General features: G+C 44.1%; 1 protein-coding gene across 1 annotated transcript in view; it reads left to right on the top strand.

Moving 5' to 3' along the window:
* The first annotated feature begins 9,593 nt into the window (after positions 1-9,593).
* Positions 9,594-23,864, top strand: part of SRRM4 (serine/arginine repetitive matrix 4) — a 147,424-nt gene continuing 133,153 nt past the window's right edge. Inside the window, exon 1 of the mRNA XM_053588846.1 lies at positions 9,594-10,124. Within this exon, the coding sequence (XP_053444821.1) occupies positions 9,994-10,124 (131 nt within the window). The 5' untranslated portion in view covers positions 9,594-9,993. The remainder of the gene's footprint in view (positions 10,125-23,864) is intronic.

The following is a 23,864-nucleotide window of genomic DNA, read 5'->3' on the forward strand; positions in this document are numbered from 1 at the left end:
GATCTCTGATTTGATTTTGGATATTTCTTTTCTTCTACTGAGTTTAGGCTTAAATTGTTCTTCTTTTTCCAATTCCATAAGATCTCTTGTGAGATTGTTGATGTGCTCTTTCTGTTTTTCGCATGTAGGCATCTAAAGCGATGAATTTTCCTCTCAAAACTGCTTTTGCAGTATCCCACAGGTTTTGGTAGCTTGTGTCTTCATTGTTGTTATGCTCAAGGAAGTTAATGATTTCCTGTTTTATTTCTTCCTGCACCCATCTGTTATTCCACAGAAGATTGTTTAATTTCCATGCCTTTGTGTGGGGTCGATCATTTTTGTTAGAGTTGAGTTCCACCTTTAGTGCCTTATGGTCTGAGAAGATACAAGGTAAAATTTCAATTCTTTTGATTCTGTTGATGTTTGTTTTGTGTCCCAGGATATGATCAATTTTGGAGAATGTTCCATGGGGTGATGAGAAGAATGTATATTCTTTATCTTTGAGATGGAGTATTCTATTTGCATCTATCAAGCACAGTCGTTCTAGGGTCTCATTTAAATCTCTTATATCCTTGTTTAATTTCTGTTTAGAGGATCTGTCCATCTGTGTAAGACGAGTGTTAAGGTCCCCTGTTATTATGGTATTATCAGATATCATATTGCTCAGACTGAGTAAGGTCTGTTTCAAGAATCTGGGAGCATTTAAATTGGGTGCATAAATATTTAGAATTGAAATGTCTTCTTGTTGTATTTTTCCCTTGACCAATATAAAGTGACCATCTTTGTCTTTTTTGACTTTAGTTGCTTTAAATCCACATGTATCTGAAAATAAGATTGCAACTCCTCTTTTCTTCTGAATTCCATTTGCCTGAAAAATTGTCTTCCAACCCTTGACTCGGAGCTTTCATTTGTGTTTTGAAGCCAGGTGTATTTCTTGCAGACAGCAAATGGATGGCTTGTGTTTTTAAATCCAGTCAGCCAATCTATGTCTCTTCAGTGGGGAATTCAAGCCATTAACATTTACTGAGATAATTGATAAGTGTGGTAGTATTCTATTCGTCTTATTTTGTGAGAGTCCATTGCTTAGTTTTATCTTTTGCATCAGTATGGAGGTTAGGTTCTGTCCTTTAATTTCTGAGTTCTTACTTTGCTGCTGATCCATTGTGGTGGTCAGTGTGCAGAACAGGTTGAAGTATTTCCTGTAGAGCTGGTCTTGTTGTGGCGAATTTCCTCAATGTTTGTATATCCGTAAATGATTTGATTTCTCCATCAATTTTTAAGCTTAGCTTAGCAGGGTACAGAATTCTGGGCTGGAAATTGTTCTGTTCAAGTAGATTAAAGGTAGATGACCATTGTCTTCTTGCTTGGAAAGTTTCATTAGAGAAGTCTGTGGTCACTCTGATGGATTTGCCCCCGTAGGTCAAATGGTGCTTACTCCTGGCAGCTTGCAGAATCTTTTCTTTTGTCTTGACTTTGGACAGGTTCATCACAATGTGTCTTGGAGAAGCTCAGTTAGAGTTGAGGCGACCTGGGGTCCGATAGCCCTCTGAAAGCAGTGTGTCAGAATCTTTGGTGATATTTGGGAAATTTTCTTTTATAATCTTCTCTAGTATGGCTTCCATTCCTCTGGGGCATTCTTCTTCCCCTTCTGGAATTCCTATAACTCATATGTTGGAACGCTTCATAAAGTCCCATAATTCTGACAGTGAACGTTCTGCTTTTTCTCTCTTCTTTTCTGCCTCATTTACTATCTGAGTTATCTCAAGAACTTTGTCTTCTACCTCTGAAATTCTTTCTTCTGCATGGTCTAACCTGTTGCTGATACTTTCCATTGCATCTTTAAGTTCCCTAATTGACTGTTTCAGTTCCTTCAGCTCTGCTATATCCTTTTTATATTCTTCATATCGTTCATCTCTTATTTGATTCTGTTTTTGAATTTCCTTTTGGTTATTTTCCACTTTATTAGCAGTTTCCTTCATTGTTTCCATTATTTCTTTCATTGTTTTCAACATGTGTATTCTAAATTCCCTTTCTGTCATTCCTAACATTTCTTTATAGGTGGAATCCTCTGCAGTAGCTACTTCATGGTCCCTTGGCGGGGTTGTTCTGGACTGGTTCTTCATGTTGCCTGGAGTTTTCTGCTGATTCTTCCTCTGGAGTGATTTCTTTTATCTGTTTCCTTGCCCTAATTTTCCTTTCACTTCCTCTTGCTGTGTAAGTTCTTGTGTCTGTGGACTAAGGGTTACAGGACCAGAAGGGTGAGAAGGATGAAGAGCAAAAAAGGGATGAAAGGAAGGAGGACCGAGTGATAAGAAAAAAAAAGAAAAATAGAGAAAGGAGAGGGGGTGGGTAAAAGGAATATTGACGAAAAGAAGAGAGGCACAGAAAGAGGGAGACAGAGCAATATAGGTGTACAGTAGGGTACTTTGATACAACCTTAAAAAAAAACCACCTTCTGGGGGTGCCCAGTTGGGGGGTTCCCTTGAGGTCAGCATCTCTTTGCTAACCTGATCAGACACAGTACCCCACCTCCACCAAGTAGAGAGGAAAGACAAAAATGCTATAAATCAAACCAAAACAAGCAAACAGAAAACTTTACGGGATAAAATTGGGTGGCAAACCAAATAATAGCAGTAGAAACACTAACAAAAATGAAGTTCTAATTATTGAAATAGGCAGCAATGGGAAATTATAATTAAACTAGAAAAATTGAGAAAGAAAAAGGATCTGTATGGAAAAGGTTGAACTTAATAAACAAAACAACAATCAACAACATCAAAATAAACAAAAAAAAAAAACAACCAAACCAAAAAAAAAGAAAAAACACAACCAAAAACAAAGCAGTTTGTATATGTCATTGAATATTGTCTGGGCATCACGTGGTCTTCTGGGGTATGAGATGTTAATCACAGTTCTGATACGACTGGAGGCTGCTAGTTTCTCAAACCCCAGCAGGTAGACACCCTAAATCTCTCTTCAGCCCACTTAAAAGGCACTTTGAACTTGTTCACTTGCTGAGCAGTAGCTTTCCCAGGGAAGTGCTTGTCGCTGGAATCACTGCTGAAGTGGCTATCCACTTACCCTGTGTGTCAAAACTGGTCTCCTCTGCCCCTGAGGGTTAGGGCTGCAAGGCGGCTCAGACCCCGCCCTTAGGCTACTCGGTGGTGGGTTACCAGCTCCCACCCAATTCTAGCTCTGCGACCCTGAGGGCAGAGCTTTCCAGGGCAGATCACTCACAATGTCTGCCTGTGACCCAGAGCCAAACACTATTAGCTCCGTCTGGCTCAGCAGCTCAGACTGGGGCCCTAGACAAAGGCCAAAGTTCTCCGCACTCCTGCTCAGGCTCTCCCCAAGGCAGTTCAACTGAGTTCCAAGTCCAAAGACACCAAAACAGTTCACAGGTAAGGTCTTTCTGGTTTGCAGTCTCGCTGCTACTGAACTTACAGTTGCGGGCGGGTTTAGATGGATTGAACACACGTGACCACTTGCCGGTTTTTCACTGTTTTAGTCCTCCTCTTGGGGTCCAGAAGTCTCTCGCTGACTCCCTGTATCCTCTCAGGGGTGATGATAGGCAGATCCCACCAGCCAGAGATGCCTGGAGTCCTATCTCCCCAGACTCACGGTGCCCAGATGCAAGGAAGCTGTTACTCGGCTGCCATCTTGCTCCGCCTTCTCAAATAAAAAAATTTTTCAGTGACTCTCTACTTAACAATTTTAGGAGGACATTTTAAAAATAAGAAAAGAACAGTATCATATGCTAATAATGGCAGGTAACTATAAAAATATAATTTCGTGAAAACAAGCCAATGTTTTTAAATGCTAGTTATCCAAGCCTCTAAATCTGAAATCACTTCCTTGTCATTGAAATGCAAGTACCAAGACATGTGCTCAAGACGTTTTAGGAAAGTCAAATCGTGGAGAAGTACTTCTGCAACGGCTAGGAAGAGAATTGGCGAAGGACTAACTTTCTCACTTTACGACTGCATGCTCCCATGTTACTCAGATCTGTTTAGATCTAAAACCTGCTTGGGGAGGGGTGTATCACCCAACTTTCAAGGCGCCTCGCTTTGAGACATGATGATATAATATTATTTGCTTTTTAAACTGAATGTAATAATGGTGATCCTCTCATTTTGCATTTAAAAGGAAAGTGAGACTTATTTAAAAGTAAAATGAGACTCAGAATCTAATTTCATTACATGGAGCACATTCTTCCATCCCCATCTCCTCCATTCTGCCTCCATTCTCTTATCACCCTGTTCTCTGAGCTTCCGCCGATTCCTCGAGTACACCCAACTCTTTTCCAATGTGTGGTCTTGGCACGTACTGAACTCTTTTCCTGAAACACTCTCTCCCTTCTTCATTTGACTAATGCCTCTTATTCTTCACTTAAACTTAAATGCAACTGTCTCAGAGAGCTTACCTCTTTACCCTCAGTTATCCAGTTTCACGGCATTTCCCTTTGAGGCATGGTTACTTTTTATGATGTAAACATAATTGCCAAACACCCCCACCCCACCAAGTGCACTGTCAGCTCCATGAGAGGAGGGCCCATTTTCGTACCTGTTGGAGTGCTATGCCCAATACAGTCTTTTTTTTTTTTGTAGAGACAGAGTTTCACTTTATTGCCCTCGGTAGAGTGCGTGAGCTGTGTGACAAGGGCGTCACACAGCTCACAGCAAGCCCAATACAGTCTTGCACTTAAATGAATTCCATTGGGATATAAGAATCATTTTAGAGACAGTATATGAACATGATTAAGAGTGCAGACTCTGCAGGTCAAACGGACTGGGTTTGTGCCCTTGGATAAATTACTTCAACTCTCTGTGTTTCAGTTTCCTTGCCTGTAAAGTGTGGTTAATAGCAGGACCTGATTCATAGTTATTGTGCACATTAGATGACTTAATATTTGTAAAGTACTTAGAACAATGCCTGACACTGAGTACTATATATGCATATATTATCATAGTTACATATTATTACTATTATACAGAGTATTACTAAAGTGTTATATATAATATACATAAAGTATACATAAAATGTAGTCCTTTCCTCTCATCAGTTCATAGATAAATGAGTATATACAATACCAGCAAGTGCAATGTGAATGTTGTATTGTCAAGTGTAATGTGTAAGTATAAGATCCTTATTGCCTATGGGCTAGGGTAACGTGCATGTTAGTATGGCTACTATGTATATACTACACGTGAAATCTACTCACTGCACCACCTTTTATGGAATACCTACTGTGTGCCAATCTTATACTGGACATTGATGACTCAAATAAGAAATAGACATAGTCTGTCCTTTCTAGGATCTTGCAATCTATATTATGAAAAATCACTCCAAACAAATAAGAGAACATATCCATGGTTCAGAATAACTTCAAGAGAGTGGAAGATTGAAGATTTTTATTATGAGTATGAAAAGGTAGGAACAAATCAGGTAAGATTTCTGAGATGATATACGTATGATTATGATGTGTTGAGGAATGAGTAGGAGTTCTTCAGAAAGCCAGAGAGGCCAGGGGAAATTGTTTTCAATGATTCAGAGAGAGTCATAGGACAGAATGGGGTATTTTGAGATTCAACGAGCAATTTGGACTGAATGCAGGGTGAAGTTCAAGGACAGAGATGAAGGCAAGCACCAGGTCCTTGTGGGTTGTGCAAAGGAGTTAGGCATTTACTCTATTAATTTTCAGGAGTCCAAAAAAGGTTTTCAGCAGAAGAAAGTTATAAGCAGGCCCACAGTTTGGGGGAAAATCTTCCCTAGTGAGAGTATGGAGCATGAGTAAGCAAAGTCAAATTCTTGTAGCAGGGCGGCCAATTCGGTGGCTGGAGCAGTTGCTCTGGGGAGCAATAATCCCTTTATTCAGGTTTTGATATTGAATAGTTCACTCTTTCTCTCCCCACCGAGATTCTTCAGCTTGGTTCCTACCAAAAAAATCAATATGGTAGTCTTACGGAGATTCATGTTCTGTCCTGCCAACTACCTATGAACTACCAGGATGCCCACATCAGGAAAATACCAGGCAAGTACTTTCTGCCATTCCTCCAGAAAAAAGGTAGAGGCTCTGAAAATACTGTCCTTGGTAGCATAAATAGGTACTCAGACTAATGAGCAGCTGTAGATATGAACACAGCCTATATCCTGTGGGTAATAGTCAGTGTATCCTAGACTTTAGACGAAGGCATATCTGGATTTGAAACCAGACTCTACTACTTGCTAGCTGTGTGATTCTGGGCACGTAATTCTACCACTCTGAGATTCAGTTTCCAAATCTGTAAAATTCAAACAATAAAAGTTTCTTTCTTATAGAGTTGTTTCGAAAATTAAATAAGATAATAGTTATCAAGGGTTTAGCATACTTGCTGACTAGGACACATAACATAGTAACATATACTTGATATGTACAGCTATTATCACCTGAGACAGTAATGAACATATTTGTCTTGCAGAATCTTAGGAACTATGCAACCAGGGAAGAATGCTTGCTGTTGGTTCGGCGCCCACTGCTTAGTGGTTAGGGAGCCAGCCACATACACCGGGCAATGACAATTGCAACAAAAAATTAGCTGGACATTGTGGTGGGTGCCTGTAATCCCAGCTACTTGGGAGGCTGAGGCAAGAGAATTGCTTAAGCCCAAGTGTTTGAGGTTGCTGTGAGCTGTGATGCCACAACACTCTACTGAGGGTGACATTGTGAGATTCTGTCTCAAAAAAAAAAAAAAAAAAAAAAGAATGCCTGCTGTGTTATCCATGCTAGTCCAGGGGTATTTGAAGTAGTGCATGTTTATGTTCTATTAGAGAAAATGTACAATAAACAACTAAGGTGAGATTCAGATTAGACCCAAGGTAGAACTTTCAAGAAGTGAGGGTTAGTAAGCCTTGAGTAGTGCCATCATAGTTTTTTCCCCAAATGTCCACATGAAGAAGTCCAGAATCATGTAACTTGAATGGCTTAGCAAAATATTGTTTAAAGGCATAAAGACACATGAACATTATAACATTTCCTATCATCTCCGTGATTGTTTGGATTACTCACTGTTCACTGGACTTTTGGAAAAGGCTATATAGACTATTAAGTTTCCTGATGCGCCTTGATGCTGGTGGGTAATATTTAGCCCCTTTGTACTCAGAAAAATTTTAGACACAAAAAGATGAAGAGATTTACCCAAGGTAACACAATAATGTTAGTGAGAGGGAATTCGAACTGCCTCGGGAGGAAGGGTAACTATTTCTCTGAGTAGGAGGTACTGTCTCTTTGGATCACTAAGGGGAATAATGCATAAGAATCTCTTTAGCGCCAATCTAGAGTGCCTGGGTTAACAAACCCTAGAATCACTTCTCCCTGCTCTTCTCTTTTTCAAATAAAAGAATAATGCTAATTAATAAAGAAGTACCATCTAGACATAGGTGTCAAATTCCAGACAACCAATTAGTAGTGTCTATTTAGAAAACTGTGTTGAGAAGGATTCTGAGGGTAGGTCCCAGCAAGAGTGCTATGATGGATTAGTGACATCTGCCATCAGCATAGTACAGAGGGTACGTGGCAATAGCACCAAATATTTGTATTCTAATCAGCATGTTAACAGGGCTTCCTTTATGAGGTGGGCTTCCCCCTGGGGAAACAGAGAGCAATACCCCGAAGGAGTGAGACATGATGTGGTAATATTTTGATAAAGTAAGAGAGGAACTGAAATTTAAGTTACATTGGAGAAGCTAGACCCAAAGTCTAAGTCACTCTGCTGCTGCAGGGTTCAAAAAAGGCAAGGAGGTGCAAATGGGAGCTTTAACCACGCTCTAGGAATTAAGAATAGGAACACAGCTGGGAGATGTTGATTGATCTTGTGTGGGTGGGGTCCCACCTACCTCTCTTCTGCAAGTGACTCAGTTCATACCCTCAGTGTCATGACTAAGGGTAGTTTTAAACATCCCAGGCTACTTAAGCAGTCAGCTCAGGATTGCATTTAAAATGACATCAACTTCAGGCCCGAGAGCAGCGGGGTGAAAGGGGACGTTTGGTACGGGAGGAAGGGGCGCCCTAGTGTCCACTTCTCTCCAGTTCCGAGCATCCCAGCCCGGGCCCCGCCTTCCTGTAGCCGCAAACCGCTTACGAAGCCGGCAAATGAGTCTCTAGTTATTGACCAGAAGGGGTCACTGCAGAGCGAGCAGCACGCTCAGGCTTACCCAGAGCCCACATAGGAGCTAGGAACTCACGCAAATCCACTCTTACACTTTTTCAGACGGATACTCGTTTATTCCAGCGTTCTTTCTTCTATTGCCCTATTTTGTTCTCTTTATCCTCCTCTTCCCCTTTACCTCTTATGTAACTCCTGTTACTTTTCAAAGAATTTCTGAAGTTGAAGTTCACATTAGCGCCCACACTCCCCAACTACCCCGCCGCGGCCCTGCGCCACACCCACTGGGCCCCGTTACTATTAAAGTCAGCAGTAAGCCTGGGTTTACTCCTGCTGTGTCTGGGACCTGGTGCCACGAGCTCGAAGGACTTGAAGACTCAGGGAGGCCACCTTCCAGGAATTCACAGTGTGGGTACAACTCTGCTAAGATTAAAGGGCTCCAGAGGAGAGGTATGCTGAGAGATCCCTCAAAGATCTCTTTTCCTTAATGAAAACGGGGGCTGGAGCTGGGGCAGAGAAATTCTATCCAGATCCTGTGTGTCTGCGGTTTATTGGGCATTCTGAACCTCCACTTGCTAGGATTACGACTGAACTGCGAGAGGATAGACGATGGGCAGGGAGACCAAAAAGTAACTATGCCCCTGTAATCTCACATTTTCCCCCCTCAAACCCTTCCCCTAAGCGCTGTCAGTTCCTGAACGTACTCCTTTTCCCGAGACAAGCTGCATTAGGGAAAGTAGCTGCAGATTAATTCCCAGGAGCGGGTAGGGGGCAGGAGTGAGTGGGGTGGGGCGGGGAGGCCCCTTTCCTTTGCCCGGGCTTGGCAGCGAGGACGCTGGGCGGGCGGGCGACACAAAGAGATACCCTTCACAGCTCCGCAGGCGCAGATGTAACGCTGCGCCCCTTTGCGGGCGGGGTCTCGGCTCGGCAGATGGCGAGAAGCCGAATTGGTGACGGATTGTCCATCAAATGGCACTTTCTGGATGGTGGGGATCTCGCGGCCCCCAAGCTCAAAGAAGAACTCACGAGACCCTCTTTGCTGACCTAGGCAGTCCCTCCCAGAAGTGAGGGGCGGGGAGCCGTTGGCTTGGGAGGATAGGTTAAGTTTTTTACTTCCTCCCTCAGTAGAAGATTTGCTAGAAGACTTCTGAAGCGGCTAGGAAGGGAGGTGGCCAGGCCCCAAGGGCATGCAAGAAAGAGATGGGGGGAAGGCCCACGATGTGAGCGGAGAGAGGGCTAGGAAGCAGGATCTTCCGCCTGATTCTGTCAGGAGCGCCAGGATTGCTTCGCCAAGGGGTCAGCGCTGCAACTCGGTTGCTGCGGCCCGGGTGACAAGCGCACGCCCCGCCCTTTCTCCTCCCAAGACCTGCGGGCTTTTGTTATGCAGATGGCGGCAAGAGGCTGAGCCGGGAGAGGAGGAGGCTGGTGGGGTGGAGATACCGAGAGGGGGGTGGAAAGTGCAGCTCTCCCGACCAGCCTCCTTTTCCAACGTCACATTGTGCGAGAGACAAAACCCGGGCGCGCCGGAGCTCACACGCGCACGCACGCACAGACGACCCTGTCGCCTCTTCTCTCCTGGCGCTGCGGAGAAAGCCAGTCCTGCCCTCCCTGCCTGGGGCGCCGAGGCTCGCAGAGCTCAGAGAGCAGCCCAGAGCCAGCCCAGAGGGCCAGGAAACCCGGCAGACAAGCCTTCTTTCTCTGCTGCCTGCCCGGGCCGAGACGTCCCATCCCCCCGCCCTGAACTCCGGTCTCTCACACCCCACCCCTCTGGGTTTCTCCCGGACAGAGCCCGGAGCCGGGTGTGCCCGCGTCCGGAATCCACGTTTCAGCACTTCGGACAGCGCCCGGACACCCCGGCCCCTCTGGGTTGGCCATGGCGAGCGTTCAGCAAGGCGAGAAGCAGCTTTTTGAGAAGTTCTGGCGAGGAACCTTTAAAGCGGTGGCCACTCCGCGTCCCGAGAGCATCATTGTCGCCAGCATAACGGCCCGCAAGCCTCTGCCAAGGTAATGACCTCCTTCTTAAAAGGGGAGACCCTGAAAGCCCCCCTTTCTGGCCTGTGTCCCAGAGCCCCGAGGGGTGGATGCAGGCAGCTGGGCCAGGGCGCCTGTCTTTCCTCGTCACTGCTCGGTATCTCCCGCTGGAACATGGGAACTAATTGCTTGTGCGTGGTGGAAGACGGTGAGAAGGGACAGGGATCTGGGGGTCGAGGGGGAGGAGAGCCACACTCCGCGGAGCCCACAGATCCTATTCAAGAGGCTTTGCTTTCTCGGGGTGGGAGGCGCAGGTGGGGTACGACTTGACGCAAAAACTTTTCTTGGTATCGCAGAGCTTAGAGAGCAGGGGTCAGAGGAATGATGGATTTGAGGTGGGTGGGGAATGCTGTAAAAGAAGAGAAGCTGAGGACTGAACCAGCTCCAACAGAGAAAGCAGTACGTTTCTATCCTCAGCTCGGGAACTAGCAAGCTCTGAACATTTTTGACAAAAGCCCATATGCTGTTCCCTCAAATACACCCAAAACAGCACCCTCCTCCACACCTTACTGGCTGCTGCTGCTCTCCTCTCCAACATCCAAAACCAAGACTCTAGCTCAAGAGTCAGGGAGGAGCCTTCCAAGATCATGAAGATGATATTGAAAGAGTTTTAATTTTTCCAAAAGAACCTGATTGCTTTGAACTCAGGAATGAGAACAGATTCTTCGATGGTGGTAGATGTGGTGTTGATGAAGGGACGGAATCAAAGAAAGGCAGAAAGAGGGGACTAGGATACGGGGTGAGAGGGAGAGGAGGTTGGGGAGAAAGGAAGCATTCCAAGACGGAGAAAATCCAATCCTTTTTATACATCAATTTAGAGGAGTTTGAGAATGAAAAGAAGAAGGCTGTGCCCTCTGTCAGGGAAAATCAAGGCAGTATGAAAACTCATCTTTTGGTAGTACTGGATGAGTGGTTCTGTGAGAGAAAAGAAAGAAGTAGACCCAGGAGGACCACTTGGAGGATTTATTAATCCTGGCAGCCTGCATGCGGGAGCAGATTGAAAACATGTCTGCGAAAGTGCTTCGGACAGAATGGATGCCTGTTCTGGTACAAGTGAATCTGAACTTTCCAGTGGGTGTGGGCTGGAAGACGGATGGGGACTCATGTCTGAAGAATCAAACCCAGACTGTAGAACTTTTCTCTTCACAGTCTGTTAGGGGATCATACAGGTCTTTAGAAAAAGGGGCATCCTACATGGAGAATGGGGGGGCAGGCAATCTCCTGGGGCAGAGGGGCATAGCAGGCTGCAAGCAGCAGCAGCAACAGCTCGTATTTGTGGATGGGAGGGAGGGAACACCCACTGACACAGGCTGGAGAAGGGGAACAATAACACCAAATACCATTAAAAAGCTGATGTTCTCTGCTTGGAGGGAGGTTCTTTGTAGAGGGTTTTGACGTCAGGGCTTTCTCTTCCTGGGTTTCTGCTGTCTGTTCCACCTTTGGAGTGCACCCTACTGTTGCCAAGTCAGGTGCTGCACCAGCCCAAGAAAATGCCCCTATAGAAAGCTAGAGCACATACTGGAAAGTAGAAGTGTGGTGTTTGGTCCAGACTTCTCCATCTATTTCAGGGATACAGGGAGAAAGAGGCAGGTTCCTGGTGATGTTTTAATTCAGAAAAACATTGTCGACTTGGCTGGGTACTTTCAGCCTTTGTCTATTACTGTCATCTGCTTGTCTTGGTCATATTCTCAATTATAACAATTGACCACAAGGTCTCTCAGCCTTCATGCTTTCTATAGCGTTGTGTTCATTCTAATTTAATCCATCTGAGACTTTTTCAATAGCCCTCCGCAGGCCCCCACTGTCATTTCACTCCTGATGTCTTTTAATATCTTGTGTCTTTTTCCCCCTGGAAACCACCCATGGGGTGAAAGTCTGAGCCATAAGCCCTCAGTTTATGTCATGCTAGGAGAATCATGTTTAATACTTCCATAATAGGTGTGGCTTCTCTGTAGAATAGATTCCAGTTTTATAGCTGTTATCCTGGGTTGGGGATAGGGAGTGAGAAGACAGCATTTATATCTAAGTCTTTAGGAAAGGCTGAGTTTGAGTTGTCTTTTAACATACTGGCTATAAAACCTGAATAATTTCCATTCTCACTCAAGCCAGACACATCCAGTGATGGTTAATTTCTACCTCCTCTTCAATGTTCTATACTTACTTAAGGCTAAAAGTACCATGTTTCCAAATCAAGTTCTTAGGAGGAAAAGGACAGAGACATTGGCACATCACTGGGCTCCAGTGGCTTCCTCTAGAGGCAATCTGGGGACTTGGTCTCATCAGAAACGTTGTTTAGTTTCATGAGTCAAACCCAGATCACAGTCAGCAGATCAGCACAAGTATCTGTCTGCAGGGAGATGGGGGAAGGGGTGGATGAACCAATAGTCAGTCCTGTTGGTTACACACTCAATATTTGTTTGTAGATGTAAGGGCCACCCTCCCTCTCACAGTGAACTTGCTTAAGATATTTTAAGTCTATCTCTAAAGATAATTTAGTGCCAAGATAGATGCATACATTCAATTCGTTGATTTCATAGCAATATGCATACATCATACAGCAATCCAAGCAAACCCCCTTCGGTTCCTCTCCCCCCCACCTACCCCCCCCCCGCCGTGAGGCATACTTGATGAGGCAATAGCTTTATAATGTATCAAATTGCAAGCAGATGTCTGACTCAAATGTCAGAGCAGTATAGCAGAGTGGGAGGCGGTATATCATAGTGGTTAAGAGCTCAGACTTGCGCACAAGGCAACCTGGATTCCTGTCCTGATTCTGTCGTGACTAGCTGTGTATCCTGAACAGGTGGCTTTACTTCACTGAGCCTGTTTGCCAGCTTGAAAATAGAAATAATAACAGTAGCCATCTCAGAGAGTGGGCTGTGAGGATGAAGTCAGGTAGGGCACAGCCCACAGTATATAGTGCACAGTGTTTGTTTAATAGGTATTAGCTCTGTAACAAAGCTTATAATGGCCAAAAGGAAATCGACTATTCCTCAGTATTGTGTTCTCTGTACCTATCCATCTCTCCTCTGAGTAGTGCTGATAATAAAAAGTGTGGGATTTCACTTTCATTTCATTGAGATAAAATTAACACACAAAGGTGGGGCAGGGTGTGGTCCCCTCTTCTCCTTTCTCAGAGGGAAGATTAGATGCTTTCTGATCTGAATGCATTATCTGGATTCAGAACTGATTGGTATAACGTTGTTAGGGAGCGTTCTTTTGGTTTGTACAGAGAAGACCAGGTACTGCCAGTCTAAAGAAAGCTCAAAGTCCTTGAAAAATCACAATTTTAATTCTGTAAGTTTCATCAAATCTACAGGGACTATGTAATTTGTAGTTTGTATCAAGATGTCTTTAAGAATGAAGAGGGTATTATTAGTAATTATTCCAGGATGGAAGCTCTAACAGGAATTGCGCCAGGGTGGAGGGTTAACCATAGTCAAACCGCATCCTATATCAACATTGGAGAGAGCCAACATGAATTAATAGGGCCTCTGAAGTGTAGAAGTCCACTTCTTTTATCTTCATGGGAGAAGAGTAGTCATTTTGCCTGCCATTAACTTAATTCTCTTTGTTAATTTCTTAGTCTAGAAAAGTTTGCATCTAAGAAGTTTCAGTTCAGCAAAAACCTAGTGTTTGAGACCAGTTCAAGCCACAATAACCATATTGATGAATGCTAAGGGCTTAATGAACATATATAAAATTACATGAAATTAGCATATCAGCTGTGTGCAAATACAAAAGTGTTAGTAAAGGGCTAGAACAGAGGCTTTCTTAAATAGAGTACACATGCCCTTAACAATTCTGTCAGCAAACTATTAATTTTCTTCGAAAATCCTTTCTATGCAGAAGAGTCCAGAAGCAGACTTCAGCCCAGTCCCTGTCCAAAGGACCATAAATTTCAAACTATTGGAGATTTTACTGCATAAAGGGAAAGATGGCTAAATTGTAAGGTAGAATAAGAAATGCCTTTGAACCATTTAATTCAAGACTCTCCTCTGTGCCAAGAGATCAGTTAGCACATTTGTGCTGACAAGGTCTAGGGAGCTGGGGTGAGGGGCTGTTGAGAGGAGATTTTCTGGCAGCCTGTGGTTGAGAGCCAGTGTACTGAGGGTCACAGAGAATGCTTGTCCTGGCGATGAATGAGCACTTTTCTCTGGAAGGCAGTGTTACCGTTTGGGTCAAACCTTTCTCTTTTTGAAAGGTGAAATTAGTTGAATGGGGTCAGTGCAGGGGTCATTTCTGACATTCTGACCTTCTACTGTGTTTACTTGGCAAATGTGCGGTCTGAAAGAACCAGGCTGAAGATATTCATTGAATGTTAGATGTATTAATTGAATGGGGGCATGTGATCCAAACCTAGCAACAGATGAGCTTTCTCCCAGCCCCACCTCCAATTCTGACACACTGGGAATTGTGAGCAATGCAACCAGAAAGACACACACACTGCAAATAGATTTGACTCTCCCTTGTGTCAGAATGAGGCTCCCTAGATACAGAAATCTGTCTGGTTGAACAAGGAGATGTGTTAGCCAGTATAGGGGGAGGAGGTTGAACAAAATGCCACCTGGAAGTGTTCCCAGGCCTGGGAGGTCTCTGTTACCTCCACTCCTGCTCCAGGCCACCAAAAGGGGAAACATCCCTAAACTACTAACTCCTGTAATGGGGTAGTGAACGCGGGTCATGTGCCTTCTGCTCCGTGAGCACATCAGGCATGCTGCAGGGGTGCAATAAATTTTAAAAATATCATTTTTTTTTTCAGAGTGGCTAGATTTACCTTGCTGTGATGTGGAAGAATTCACTGGGGCTTAGCAAAACCGGAGCTCTTTAATTGCTTGTTACTAAGACTTTCTCTGAGGTGCGAGAAAATGTTTCTGAGATGGAAGAAGTAGAATGATGAAAAGAATTTGGCTTCAAAGTCAGATCCATCCAGGCTCGAATCCTGCTTTGTCACTTCCGAGCTATGGGATCTGCTAGTCACTTCACTTCTTGTGCCTCGGCCTCTCCATCTGTGAAATACTCCTATCACTAGGTTGTAGCGAGGCGCGAACAAGACAATTCACATAAAGAGCATGGCACAATGCCTGACATAGACCAAGACCTCCATAAAGTAGATGCTCTTGTTGTTATGACATGAGCTGCCTGATGAGAGGCAGAGACAGGGGATGCTACGCCCCTTACCACCTGGGTGGGGTTGTCCAGTAGTGATGCTTTGCTTCCTTGAATTTACCTCTTGGCTACTCCAATACTCTGTATTCATTTTTGAATATTGTTTTGCTGTTCCCTCAAGAGCCACTGGAGATCTGTAGAGCTGTTTAAAAAAATAAAAATCAGACCCCAGGGGCAAACTAATCAAAAGAAATGTTTTCTTTTACTGTTGCAAATGCTTACTGGCTATGTGACTTTTGGCAAGTGACTCGACCTTCTTAATCTTGGTTTCCTCATCCATAAAATGGGGCTAATAATAGCAGCTACCTCCCAGAGCAGTTATGAGTACTGAATGGGCTAATTTATGAAAAGTGCTGTTTGGCACAGAGTTCGGGTTCCATCAATGTTGGTTCTTGTTATCAATAATAAATTATAGTTTTTATTATTACTCCGTGCCCGGCTCATTAGGGAGAAAAAGATGAATGAAATGCGGTTTCTGCCTTTGAGGGCCTTAGAGTCTAGCAGCAAAGGTAAGTAGGATGTGAGGCAGACAGTCTCAAGTTCCATAATGGAGGTAGGAATAGAGACAGGAGAACGGGAAAAAACAGATGGGGAAAAGACCCACAGTGAAGCATGGAGTCCCTGGCTTATGGTCATACAATTTTCCTTAGTTATCTGTACAATGGGGATGATTCTTTCATTTTGTCCATTTTACTTACAAATGTAAGGAAGGATCAGAATAAACAAGGCCTTTGCCCTTAGTAGGGTCTCAAAGAAACTAAGTCTCTTCCCGTAACTTTTCCCTGGGTGAAAAAGCAGTTTAACTCTCTAGAAGGAATATTACCTGCTGGGAATATTCAGTGCTAATAAAGGGAAGCCTATAAATATAAAATTTCCACCCCTCTGCCATCGGCTCCAGGATGAAGCCTTTGGCATGGGCCATTAGGTTTCTTGTCCTTCATGGACTGGCTCTGGCTCATCTGAAATCCAGGCTGCATCCCTCCAGCAACCACTGGTGATGGGGGAAATGCAGTCAGCCCACATGTGTTGAAGATAAAGTTGATCACAGGAGAGTGAATGTACAAAATGGAAAGAAGCTGTGTCTGACCAAAAAAAAAAAAAAGAAAAAGAAAAAGTTAAGTTTTACTTTCATTCATTCATTCGTTTGATATTTTAATTGAGATATTACTCAATATAACACAAGCAACCAACAAGAAGTCCCTGTTCCCATGTAAGAGAAAGATGATAAATGAACTCAATAAATATAGTACTCAATATAGAACTCAAAAATATAGGGTCCGGTGTCAATAAGTGCTGGAAAGAAGAATAAAGCAGGGGAAGGGAAGAGAGGCTGAGGGAAGGAGCTGCTTTGTCAGATGGATGGCCAGGGACCCAGAGGAACATAGAGAGTGAGCTGTGAGGATAATTGGGGGGAATGTCTCTAAGCTAGAGGAAACAGCAAGTACAAAGACCCTGAGGTGGAAACACACTCAGCGTCCTTGAAGAATGACAAGGCGGGCAGCGTGGATCGGAGTTAGTGAGGGGGAGAGTAACAGGTGACTCCCAAGATGCAGGCAGGAAGCAGATCAAAGGAGGCTTTATAAGCCAGGTGGGGGCCTCCTGGTCCTCAGCTCCCAGGCCAGGGACAAGAAGCGGTCCCGGAGGGTTCCTGCCCTCTCAGGCAGGGTCCTAGGTCTGATCTGCTTCTCTCAGCTCTTCTCCCCTGACTGTGATGCAGCCAGGGATGGCTTTGAACAGCAGCGCCAGAAGCTTAACTTGGTCTTTCCATATGTTATAGACAAGCGTGAAATTTACAGTCTCTCTGATTGTGATCAATCAGATTAGGAAATTGAAAAGGAAACTGTTTAGACTTTCAAATAGCAGTGATAAATTTTGTTCCCCAGTGGCGAAGGTTTCTTGTCCCTTGTATCCATACGTGTAAACCGAGACTGTCCCTTGCCCCTGACAGACCCTGTGTGTTGCACACCCTTGAAGCTACAGTCTGCTCTAGCTTTCTTGATATCATTCACTCGCTCTCTCTCCCCACCTCCCCTCTCCATTTGAAATTTCTCTGAGGGAGCTCCCATATGCCACAGACTGTGTGCGGAGTTCCGTGAAATAAAACATTGAATTAAGATGTCATAGAGACAAAGCCAAACCAAATATAGGAACAATGCAGAGCCCTAAAACAGTCATTAAGTAATTCACGTCTACATGTGTCTGTTCAAAACAAATATTGAGATCCTCTGGACGCAAATGTTTCTCATCTGGAGAATCCCCTGGTTGGTGGATTCCCAGGGCTTAGATCCCGCTGACAGCTTTGCTGAGCAGAAACACCAACGGATCACCGTGGTCTGGCTTCGTTAAAAGTTAAGCTTAGGCAAGTGAGCTGCAATTTTATAAGACAACTACCACTCGTGCAGGAAGAGTGGTGCCGTTTGCCCTTGCGGTGTGTGTCTTTGGGGTGTTGTGTGCGTGCTCACTCATGGTGGGGATATGTGCACAGAGCTCCTTGTGTTACTGTGTGTCTAGCCCTGTGCTAAACACATTTCACTGGTTATCCGATTCTACCCTCAGAGTAACTCCAGGAGAGAGAGAGAGATCTTCAAGACCCTGCTTTACAGGTAGGGAAACCGAGGCTCTGAGAGTAGAAGTGACACATGGCTGATAAGAGTCAGAAGTGGGTTGAGAACCCCGAGCTCTTTACTGATTTGTTTTCAGTATAGTGCACTTTGCAGAGGAAGAAAAACAGATCAGTGAGGTGAGTGTGGCTTGTCCAGGGCCACGCAGTTTGTTGGTGATGAAACCAGGAATTGCACTCAGGTCTGCCCTCGTGCAAGTGTGTTCTTCTCTGCTGGCTGCACTTTGTGCCACTGTCTGGATTTTAAGGTTGTGAGCATTTTTTGTTTTGTTTCGTTCATCTTGCTTTATGTTCAATCAGCTTTGGTGATCACACTTGTTACCGTTCCATCTCGTACCGTGCACGGCAATACCGCCCTCCTCTTCCTCTTCCTCACATCTATTCCCCACGTAGAGCCAGAAGAACTTCTTTGAAAAGAAAATCAGACCTTGTAAACCCTCTCTCTCCTCACCTAAAGCCCTCCAGCACTTTCCCAAGATTTTCAGAATACAGAGTCAACTCCTTAAAGAGGCCTACGGAGCTCATTATGGTCCAGTTTCTGACAACCTCCCCGAAATCATTTAAAAAACACTACCCTACATTCTTTCTGCTCTAGCTGCATCCTGTTCCTTTTAGTTACCCAGATTTCCCATGCTTCTTTCTGCCGCAGAGCCTTTGCATGTGCTGCTAAGAAAGCTCTCTCCCTGTACCCTGGCATCTAATTTATATCTACTCCACTTTCAGCTCTCAGGGCCAATGCTCTTTCCTTGGGGACTCCTTCAACAGTCCCACAGACGTTACACTCTCCATTACAGACATTACATCCTTATCACTGTGCTCAAAACATTTGTAATTTTGTACTGATTTGTGCAATCATTGGTTAAAGCATACCTGTCCTAATAGACGAAGCATCATGAGGAGAGGAACTGTGGCTGTGCGCTCGCTGTTGTGTCTCTTTCCCCTGATACGTGGCAGGGGGCCAAACAAATGTTGGTTGAATGCATGAATTGTAGCACTTTCCCCTCATCTAATCACTTTCACGCTTAATAGTCTGAACCATATGCAATTGCCAATATTCAAACACAGCAATGTTATTTCCTCTGATTCACAGGAGAACCATTTGAACCACTGTTACTGCCTCATTCCTTGTGAGATCCCAGCACCTAGTACAGTGGCCCATAGTTGGTGATCTTTAAATGTTTGTTGACTAAATTATCAGTGAAGCCAGTATAACCACAAGCACCTTGTACAGATGAGGAGTCTTGGAGACCTACAGAGGTCCAGCAGTGGAATTATAGATCTAAAGGGACCCTACCCTGGAGATTATCCAGGCTTCTCATTTTACATACTGAGAAGTGTGTTTTATAATGTACAGAATACATTGGGAAAATAGCGTGTGTATGTAATTTATAAATAGACACATGTCTAATGGGGTTTCATTCTCAATGCTCTTCACTAAGATAGGCGATCAAGAAACTTTGCAGCCCACTGATTTAATTTAGTACCTCTTTTTGCAGAGGGGGATACTGAAACTCACAAAGAGGTGAGATTTGCCCAAGGTCTATGGCCTGAGTCAGCCCTGAGTTCATTGAAGTGGTGTTTGACCAACGTCATGGTTCCTGTTTGAACTTCTCTGCTGAGATCAGGTGATCAGACACTGGCTGTCCCGCCACCCTAACCCCCCACTGTGAGATATGGCACCTCGCCCCACAAGGGCCTCCTGCAGCATATGCTGCCCACTGGCTGGTCTGGGGATCCCGGTGAGATGTCCATCTGCACACAGCCTGTTCCTCGCAGAGCAGGTGAACAGCTCTGGCTATTCCTGGGATCAGATTTCAGAGCTGCCAGCTGATAAGGGGCTTTTGTTTGGCCAGCATCCCTGCCTCCTTTCCACAGCCAGGTGGCAGGTGATTCTGGAGCTCAGACCTCTCCCAGAGAGGGTAGATGTCTGAGCAGTGGCTCTGAATTTATCATGTGGGTAGTCGTTTGCCACAGGAAGAAGAGGCCTTGGTCATTACAGCACCTTCCAGTTGTCAGTTCTTCTTAGATCACCTCACTATGGTGTTTAGTCTACAGTCAGGGTGAAAAAGCAGCCCAGGGAGACCTTCAAAGACCTTCAAAGAATGCAAATACAGCCTCTTCATTTTACAGAGGGGAGGCTTTGGCACAGGGCATCCCACCATCCATCAGAAAGTCAATGCCAGAGTGGCTGCTAAAATATGGACCACCTGTCACCCAAGATGCAGCCCTGCTCAGAGTTCCTTGGTGGGGGAGAAGACAGAAAAATTGATTTATTCCCATTTTAAAAATGGACAAATAAGGCTCAGAGATGTGAAATGATTTGCCTGAAATCACACCACAAAATGATGGTATAATGTTGTTATTTTTGATGACTTTGCTATTAAACAACCACTATTGATCTCATTCAGTCCTCACAACAGTAAGTATCAGTTTTATGTCCATTTTAAAGATGAAGAAACTGAGGCCCATGGTCTTATAAAGAACTAGAACGAGCCCCAGATCTCATGACTCCAAGTTCAGTGTTTCCATCTCACTGCAAAGCAAAATTTCTGACCTCAAGGGTTAGGCACTGAGTATGGACGTTGCAGCAGGCCAGGGTGGGAATGGGATGACCAGCTCTGGTCCTTGCCCCAGGCTGCACTGCTAAAGCAACTCCCATTCAATCCCCTGCCCGCAGAGTGTACCAGCCTTAAGCCCTTTTCAAATGCTTCATATATGTTGTAACTTTTCCTAAGTGGAGAGTCTCTTGGAGTAGCATCCCTTTTTTTTTTTTTTTTTTTTTGTGGTTTTTTTTTGGCTGGGGCTGGGTTTGAACCCGCCACCTCCAGCATATGGGACCAGCACCCTACTCCTTGAGCCACAGGCGCCGCCCAGGAGTAGCATCCCTTTTAATGACCATGGGAGATGGAGGGTTTGAAGTGGATCCTCTAAAGCAAAAGGGGGACCCTGGGGTCAAGAGCCTTAGGAAGAAGCACCCTGTGTCCCATCCCCACAGGTACCAGATTGAAGGGGAACAGGCCCAAAGGTAGAGTGGAGACCTTTTGTCCATGGGGGGCTCCTAGTTAGGTGTGACCCCCTCAAAAAAAGACATCTTGACAACTAGGAGGGTTGGGGTGGCCTCAAGAATATTCTAGTCCCACCCTCTCTAACTCGTCACTTTGCAGAAGGAATCTGACCCAGGGTGGTTAAGTTAAGTAGAAGGTCTCACAAGCAATTAATGACATTGACAAAGGGTTCATTATAGAGCACCTGCGAGTTTTAAAAAAAGAGAAAAAGAACTAACATCATTACTGTCCACCAGCCACGCCCATCTGTACCCCAGAACAGCGGCTGTTCAACCCTGGATCTATAGCATTTATGTCCTTTTAAACAAATCAACTCTCAAATGTCTGTATGTGGTAATTTAAATGCAGCAGCCAGAGACTGGAGTCTAAGTGCCCTAGAAGCTTTTAATGTTTTCCAGGGGAACTCAGGCTGAGGTTGCTGCCACTGGGACTCCCATCTATGGCTTGGGCAAGGTGACATTCAAACCACCCTAACATTTACTTCCCCTACTCTGGTTCTAAAAAGCCTACTTCCTTCACTCTCCCTGGAAAATTGTGTGTTTTGTTTCCCCAGCCCTCCAATCCACCAACCCAAAAAATGTCAGCTATGACACATGCCAAGGCAGGGGTGTTGTATAGTAAGGAGAGTTCTGGCTCTGTAGTGAATGTACTTAGACTTGAATTCTACTTCAACATTCTATTAGCTGTGTGGCCTTGGGCAAGTCAAGTCACTACCCCAAGCTCAGGGTCCTCATCTATAATATGGATCAAAATTCTTAGCTGGAGTGGATGCTGACTCCTGGTACGAGTTTGAGAATTTTGAATAGTTGCCCTTGACTGTACATGCTTATGCTCAAAAGAGGGTCAGTTTGGTGGTGGTAGTGGAAGAGTGTAAAATGCTGGAATTATACCCCTGATCAAGAATCCTACATACACCTCAGAGTTTGTGGGTCCCTTTCTCTATTACGCAGGTGGAGAAAGTAGCCTCAGGGAGGGAAAGGCAGGGGCCCAAAGCCGCACAGTGAATGGGACCCAGGTCCTCCGACTCTTAGCATTCACTTCTCTGCCTCAGCGACCGTATGAATATCAATTTTCCATCTTTTTCATCTGTCAAAAAGCTTACTAACAGTTACTATGAATAGTTTCTGAGTACTTTCTATGTGCCCAGCACTAAGCAAAGTGCTTTATCTGTGATATATCATTTAATCCACTACCTTTGAGGTAGTAAGATACTATGACAATGTCCATTGTGTAGATGAGAAAATTAAAGATCAGAGAGGTGAGAAATTTGTCTAATGCACATAGCTAGCCAATATCCAATCTAGAATTTGAGTCCAGTGCTGGTAACTAATTCTTATCAGAAACACCTGCTCTGCCAATCTCCTGAGATAAGAAGGAGAGACCAGAAAAATTAGGAGCACCATACAGAAACAAGGATGTTCTTGGCAAGATGTTTACACCTTCTAATATGTGGCTCTGTTCTGTTTCATCCCAGTACCACAGTGCTGCATTGGGGAGAACGTGGCTTGTGGTGTCTGTCCACCAACACTTCCCTGTAGCACCCTTCCTGGAAGCAGGTTTTCCTAGGAGACAGAAAAGGATGGGGAAAATAGGTATTTCCTGAATGGGGAATTTAGGACTCCTAATTGCAACCCTTACATCTTGCCGATCCAGTTAGGTGCATCCTTTGTGCAATAATGGTCATTCTTCATATGCCCAATATTTCGTGCTTGCTGAAAATTTATATAACCCATCTACCCACTTATTTATCAGACATTCACTTATCATCTATTCATCCATCCATCCATCTACCCATTTACCCTTCATCCATGCAGCAATCTAGAAACCATCCATCCTCCATTAGTTCATTCATCCATTCTACAACCATTACCCCCACCCCCAGCTGTCCATCTATCCACCCATACATTCAACCAACATTCATTGAGAACCTCTGGGTCATTATGTAAGTTTTGAGATATATAAAAATCAAGAAACATGCATGGATGGAAACAAATGAAGCCTCCCCAGCAACACCAATAAGCCCAGTCAGTTGAAAGTTAGTCTGGTAGATCAGAAAGGATGCTGTCAGCTGTGTTTCTTGGAAGTCAAATAATGTATCATAATACAGTCTGTCTCAAAGCTTTCACACTGACCCATGTACTCTGTGTCTTTATTATTTCCCTACATTTACAGTAAAGTAAATTTTATTGTTTTATTTAACTGATATGAATTACAACTCAGATCATTTCTTTTTCAAAACCATACAGTCATACTGCCTGGCTGAACTTGATCTCCCAATCCTAACTCTTCCACGTAAGTGTGAAGTTGTTTATATATTGGTTTCATATTAGTATTCAGTATAGTGGGTACTTTTTTTTTTTCCATTCTTAGATACTTTACTAAGAAGAATATGTTTCAACTCCATCCAGGTAGTCTCCATCTTTTCTTATGGCTGAATATTCCATGGTATACAGACACCACAATTTGTTAATCCATTCATGGGCTGATGGGCATTTGGGCTGCTTCCATGTCTTCACGATTGCAAATTGAGCTGCTATAAACACTTTGGTGGGTGCAGGTATCATTGTGGTAAAATGATTTTTGTTCTTCTGGGTAGATACCAATCATAATTCTTTCTAAAACACCTGAAACATTGTGGTTCCAAAGAATCCAGGCATCTTAAGTTTGCTTTTCTTCTCCGAGGTCTTCTGCTATGGAGATTTAAATAATCACACATTATAATTTCAATCAGAAACAAAGAATCACAATTGCCAATTGGCTTTTCTTTTTAACTTGTGCAAAGAGATTTCACATATGCATAATGAATAAATTTTTTTCTATCATCAAGTTGCTTATATCCTAGTATGGGAAGATGTGTTT

The sequence above is a fragment of the Nycticebus coucang genome, chromosome 4 (genome assembly GCF_027406575.1).
Source record: "Nycticebus coucang isolate mNycCou1 chromosome 4, mNycCou1.pri, whole genome shotgun sequence".
NCBI lineage: Eukaryota > Metazoa > Chordata > Mammalia > Primates > Lorisidae > Nycticebus > Nycticebus coucang.